The following is a 6,706-nucleotide window of genomic DNA, read 5'->3' as shown; positions in this document are numbered from 1 at the left end:
GAAGAATATATACTTTTAATAATTCATTCTAAGTACTTGAACTGAGAATTTAATCTTAGTCTATTAATTTAGAAAATGCTTGGAATGTGTTGAACATGATATTAAATGGAAAAAGGGGAAATAATAAATTGGTCCTTGAGTTATAGTCAAATTAACACGTGAAGAACTCTGTTTTCAAAAACTAATCATGGAGTTCTTAACTTATGATTTCATTAACATGTTAGTCAATTTTCATCCAAAATAGCCTATTTTAACTGTCAATTAACTGAAAAAATTGGTTCCTAAATTATGGTCAAACTAACTACAAGGTCAGTAACTTATAATTTCCGTTAACAGTTTGGTTCTTCTCTTATTATTTTAACAATTTGGTTCCTTGTTTTTGAATAAAAATGATCAAAGTGTTAATAAAATCATAATTTAAGGACCCAATTTCAACCATAGAGGCTCTCATGTGTTAATTTGCCTCTAATTTAAGGACCAATTTATTATGTTTCCAATGAAAATAATTGATACTATTTTTTTAAAACTTAAAAATTATATTGATTAGGAAAAGTATAATTTTGGTTTGTTTACTTAAAAAGGACAAATTGAGTGTTTTCAAATTACTTTTAAGTCAAATTGAAGTCTTTTGGGATTTTATAAGAAGAAATATGTATAGAAACAGATTAAAAGAGTTCAATTAATAATAAGCTAGAAAAATGACTTAAGTGAAGGAAATTAAATGTTTAATTGGCATGTGTTGTGTGAAGAGAGATTTTTATTCCATCTTATGAAACAAATTGTTACAAGCCTATTTATACTTAGAACTAGGACTATGTGAAAATGCCTAGACTACCATTTACAATAAAGAATAAGCTCCTAAAACATATGCAAAACAATACTCCTGCATAGATATTACTCATACCCAATTTGTATACTAAGTTGTGAAAAATTTTACTCCACAGGTTGATTGTCAGAAATCACATAAGCAAACTTAAAGACGCCTGAGATGATTTTCTCTTTTATGAAGTATCTATCGATCTCTATTTCCCTTTTTTTTTTTTTTTTTTTTTGAGTAAAAAACTGATAAATAGTCAATTTTTAGATTGAACTATTTTTTCCTCTAGACTTTAAGCCACCCAATTAAAGAACATTAGGCTGTTGAGTCTTAATTTTTTGAAAAACGTTATAACTTCTTTTTAAGTGGTTGAACGATTATTTACATAAAATGCACCTCTAATGGATATTTTTGAGTTTTAACTACAACTGTCTGAAATGACTTAGAGAGAATGTCACAATAACCTTTCAGAATGATTTATAGAGCTATTCCTTTGATTTTACTCTTCACCCTCTAGAAATTTGAGCCAACTTATTTGATTGTCTGCGATCTCTTATTATTATGAGATTTGTCGTAGTTTTGGGATTGAGAGTAAGTTGTTGAGGTATTAATTGAGAATAACAAAAATAAGAGTATGTGGACACCAGTTTATGACCATCATTGAACTGAAGAGTGACAACTGCTGCTAAGACACCCTTTTTTCACATAAGAAAGTATATTTTGTCAATAAGTAAAGAGAGAAATAATTGAGGTTAATTAATATATCATAATCTAAGGATACAAGAAGCATACATGCACATGTAAAACACACATCAAAAGGATACTACATATCTTAAAGAAACATTCAAGCTTTAGATGCATATCGACCCGCAATCACCATAGAGAGAAGAAGAGACAATGAAGCGAAAAAATAAAAAGGATTAATCCAGATGCTAGACTAGATAGATGCTCACTTTTGGTTACTTTCCGTGGGCTGCATTGTCTATTCATCAGCCATGGCCAGCTCCAATGCATAGTCATCTCTTTCCTGTAACATTCAAGCATTCAAGAGTAAGATAAACCTACAAAAAAAAAAAATGTAAACAAGTAATTGCTAGTCTCTTTCCCCTTTCTACACTACATCTCTGTTTCTGTCTTTCTCTACTTTTTCTTTTCCTTTCTATATTTTTATGAAATCCAGATCTTCATTTTAGAACTCAGAACTTACAATTGGTCCTCGGGCAAAATATCTTCCAAACTGAAGCCAATACACCTGTATACAGAAGAAGTTCATCATCATGCATCATTTGTAAAAGTAAATGGAGATTTCAGCTCCTAAATTTTTTATCTCTCTCTCTCTCGAGAGAGAGAGAGAGAGAGAGAGGACCACACATGAAAATCCATCAAATGTATCTAAATGATATAAGTTAATATATGAATATTATCTATTGAACATTTCTAATGTACATAGTATTCTCTCAAAGCAAAAGGTTGAAAGTGTGCAATGTACCTCATCCTCATCTTGTGTTTCAACTTCAAGATCAGAAGATGGGAAACCCACACAAAGAAGTGCATATCCCTGCATTACAAATTAAATAAATATGAATTCACAAAAATTTTAAAGAACAGGATGAAAGTATCATCGGCACAGAATTACAAATTCAATGCCAAGTTGAACCTCCCACAGAATCCAAACTAAGAGTTACATGGTAAGATAAGCTTAGGTTATTAACTTTCTCATGGATGAATATATAAATTCATCTCTGAACTTCGTTATTTTAATCTTATGACACCCTCAACTTTTATTTTGACCTATTAAACATTTCAACTTATAAAATTACACCTATTAAACACTTCAACTTATAAAATTACACCTATTAAACACTTCAACTTGCAGAATTATTTTATTGAACGCTTCAACTTGTAAAATTAAATCTATTAAATAATTATTACATAGTTGAAAATTATGAATATTATTGTTCCAAAAGTTATGCTAACTATACATCAAATCGATATTTTGCATAAAAAGCTAAAAATCCTAAAACTATTACTATTAGTATGGAAAGGTATGCAATATTAACAAAATTTACAAATTCAAGCGCCCAATAGGTCATTTATGAAGTTCAAAATGCCACAAGGTTAAAATTGTAAAGTCAATGGGTGAATTTATGTATTTGGGCTTTTTCCCATTGAAAACACAAATACTTCATCAAGCAAAATCTTCATGAAAAGCAAGTAATATCAAAGAATGAAAGGGTTGGCACTAGAAATAAATTTGGTTGTATCCTTAAATTTCCATTTCTCAAGCAAAGATGTTACATTTCCATGATTCTTGAAGTCTCTTATTATTTGGTTGAATCTACAGTGAATTTCAATGTCTTTAGATTTTAGGTTCACCAGGGATGATCTCTCCTTCCTCCTTCCATCTTCTACCAAACTCCTTCCCGACATAAACCAACCCCCCTCATCTTGAATGTTTTGGAAATAAATGCATCAGAAAAGAATAGAAAGAATGAGAAACAGACAAACCAAGTTTTCCAGGATCATTTTCAGTATTGCAATTTGATAAAGCCAATGGAGACCTTTCTCAATGTTGCAGGACATTTATGGAGGCATTCACACCAATAGTTTTACCGGAAAACCAACAAAGAGGAAGATCAGAAAAAATGGCGACAAAATTTTAAGTTTTGATTCAGAATCCTAGGCCAGATTTTAGTGGGTGAACGGTGAGAGGAGCATCATCAGAGGGGAAGGAAAAGCAGCTGTCCACGTGACCAAATAACTGACAACAGCAACAGTACCAAGAGAGACATAAGTGGGGATGCTTAGCAAATGCGCAGACACAACATTGAAAAATTAAAAGTAAAATAAAAAATTAAATTTATTTCTTTTTCAGGAGAGCAACAAACATTATCTTTTGACAATTTCAGTCAACAGGCTAAAATTTTTAACACTTAATTATGTCTCAAATTTCAATTGAAAAAAAAAATTAAAAAGATTAACCAAAATTGAAAATGAAAGAAAAGGTTAGCATTCATTTTTTTAATTATTTAGACTTTTGTAACTCTCTTATCCATAAGGATGTAGACTCATTTGGGCCAAGGGGGAAATGGGGCCCCCAGGAATTTTGGGAAAAAATTGAGCAATTATTCCTAAAAAAACAAATCTCAGGAAAAAAAAAAAGCTACACCCTCCTTTAGCTGACTAACCCTTGTAATTTTGTCTCTTTCCTAATTATTAGTCTTCATAGCCGACTACCTCTCAATCTAACAATTGTTGGTTTCTCTCCTAATGTATTATAATTTATGGAGTTTAATAAATTAATTTTGGGTTATAATATTCAACTTAATTGCATATTGTATTTAACCTTTTAGTAAGCAAGTCATTGTTGAAGAACTTGAACTTAATATAGAAACATTCTTTCTAATCCAGGACGTACAACCTAACATAATGAGTAATTGTCCACCTGTTAGAGATCAGGTACATAGAGCTTACTTCTAAAAGATCCATGAGTTACAAATAATTTTTTAATAACTTACATTGAAAGAAATGTATGTGTAAGAATTAACAATGAAGTCAGTCAATGAAAAATAGCTTAGGATTATTATAATTTAATTATAACATTTTATTTTTGTTTTGAGGAATTCTCATAACTTACATTTATTTTATGCATGTTTTTTTTGTAAATTATATATTTTAATTGGGCTAAGTAAATTTTCTGGCTACATTACTGCTTATCCATCAAACAGAAACTTAGATTTTTAAAATAAATAATGGATGAACCTTTCATTTTTAACTATGATTCACACAGTTTACCAAAGTTAAACATCAATATCAAAAGAACTTTCAGAAATTGACCTTGTGCATCCAACACTATAAAATGTAAAATAGAGGTTAGCACTCATACCTTTGATTTCAATTCAGCAGATATCCCTAGTGCTTCTGGCTGTCTAAGTTGTCCAGATTTTACCCGCACAGCACAACTAGTGCAACAGCCTGCAAGCATAGAGCTCTTCATCAGGGACAATTTCAACCATTATTTTTCAGAAAACATATCTCAGAAACTAAAAGTAACAGATTAATAAGTTGATTCTCATGTCCTAAAGACTTGTTTAATACTCAGATTTATCCTGAATTCATGTTCGTGCCAGATGCGCATAAGTGTAAAAGCAACAAGCATGGGTGCCATCTCGCTGCTCTAAAGGAAGGCCCTTAACAAACAGAAGGCGATTGACCTGTGCCTCAAAGGCTATTGACCTCAGAAGTTTGCTTCTCCATCAACTGAGGCTGCAGTTAATTTAGGATGCTGGAAGTGTTTGTACCATAAAGACATACACTGGCAGAATTCATGGCAGAGCTCATTTTGACGAACTAGAAGTTCCGTAAGAACCTTCACTGGATGGTTACGATGATGGATCACAAAAGCAGCTCAAAAACAAGCATCAGTCCACCTTTTTAGTGAACTTGAATGAGAGGAAAGGTGAAAATCCATTTCAAAAATCTCATCAGAAACGAACTTTCTTTAACGAGGTAACTTAGCCCACAAAATCTACTTTCTTGATTAATCACTTCAAGAATCAATGTGAAAATGGAACTTTTAACACTCACCATAGCTTTTTGAAGGTAAATTGCGCAGATATGGCATAATTAGGCATAAACCTAAAATTATTACTATGAATTTTATCCACATATGCAACATGATCCCTGAATGACATTCTTGTGCAATCAAGTAGTTAAACATTAAATACTGAGAACATAAAACCACTGTTATCAATCAAGAACTCAACCAAATTGCTATTGATACTAAGAACGCCTATATTTTACTCAACGGGCAACAGCAAGCAACAACAGAAAGATGTGTGCGTTTATTGAGATCAAGTGCGAGGTTCTAAATTGAGTGAATCAGACAACAATACCGTGCCTGCAAGCGAATGGAAGTGAAATGTTCTGTGATTCAGCAGTATGCAGTATATACTGGTCCTGCATTTGAAAGGATTTTAATCAACAGCATAAGCAAATATTTATTAATACTCGGATTCACTCTTAAACTAAATTATGGCAGCAACAGCCAACATCATGATCGGGAGCAAGCTAACTGAAAAAACCTCAAAACAATTCAGATATATTTGGTGGTCAGTAATGCTTCTTAATAGAAAATAATGATATAGATTTCTTATTTTATTTCTCTACCACATTGTCCAGTTTAACAATTATTTTCTATTTATGATATAAATTAAAAGTTCTACATATATAATTTGTATTTTCTCCTACATTTCCCCAGGAACCAAACAGGAAAAGAAATCAGTACCTCAGGAACAAGAAACTCGTGACTGACTCCTCGTTGCCTATCATGAACAGTGACTTTATGTGTGGGAACTGCCGGAGAATAGTTCCCGACTTGGCTAGTTACTCCCACCGACGTCTGGAGATCCGAAGTCGCTTTGAGGCGGTATTTTGGAGAAGTAGAGCTATAAGTAGCGCGATAAGAAGATAAAATTGGCCGGAGACTCGCCGGTTTCCAGTAGTGTGAGGTGCAGAAGCTGCGACAGACGACAAGGTCCATGTTTGGACGTCTCTCTTTCTTTCAATTAATCTTTTTCATGTTATAAACGGATAAAACTTAAATAGAAGAAGGCCAATCGAAAATCGGTTTGCCCTCCCGTGTTGATGTACCTATATCTATATCTATTTATCTCTCATGTATAAGTTGAATCGTATTAGATTACGTGGCAAATATTAAGAAATTTAGGTATTTAGTTAGCTTTTTATTATTTTTAAGTTTATTTTTATCTTTTATTTTTATTTTATCATCTAATTAGCTGTCTTCCATGCTCCGCACAGCTGTGTATATTTTTTCCGAGAGATAAAAAATAAATCTAAAAAGAGAAAATAAGAATATGAATCATAATA

At 32.0% G+C, this 6,706-nt stretch overlaps 1 protein-coding gene across 2 annotated transcripts in view; it reads right to left on the bottom strand.

The window, feature by feature from the left end:
• Nucleotides 1-6,462, bottom strand: part of FDC2 (2Fe-2S ferredoxin-like superfamily protein) — a 9,093-nt gene extending 2,631 nt beyond the window's left edge. The window contains exons 1-6 of one of the 2 annotated variants that reach the window (XM_089716541.1): nucleotides 6,105-6,462; nucleotides 5,713-5,776; nucleotides 4,704-4,792; nucleotides 2,307-2,375; nucleotides 2,025-2,069; nucleotides 1,771-1,844 (exon numbers count right to left, since the gene is read on the bottom strand). In XM_089716541.1, the coding sequence (XP_089572667.1) occupies nucleotides 1,800-1,844; nucleotides 2,025-2,069; nucleotides 2,307-2,375; nucleotides 4,704-4,792; nucleotides 5,713-5,776; nucleotides 6,105-6,359 (567 nt within the window). In that variant the 5' untranslated portion in view covers nucleotides 6,360-6,462 and the 3' untranslated portion in view covers nucleotides 1,771-1,799. Of the gene's footprint in view, nucleotides 1-1,548; nucleotides 1,845-2,024; nucleotides 2,070-2,306; nucleotides 2,376-4,703; nucleotides 4,793-5,712; nucleotides 5,777-6,104 lie in introns of those variants that run through there. The other variant, XM_012225500.4, reaches the window with a different exon arrangement.
• Nucleotides 6,463-6,706: the final 244 nt, after the last annotated feature.

Source organism: Jatropha curcas, chromosome 11 (genome assembly GCF_041381405.1).
Source record: "Jatropha curcas cultivar XTBG-Jc1 chromosome 11, XTBG_Jcur_1.0, whole genome shotgun sequence".
In the NCBI taxonomy this organism is placed as follows: Eukaryota; Viridiplantae; Streptophyta; class Magnoliopsida; order Malpighiales; family Euphorbiaceae; genus Jatropha; species Jatropha curcas.
Note: the sequence above shows the minus strand (reverse complement) of the source record. Positions and strands in the feature narration are given on the sequence as shown.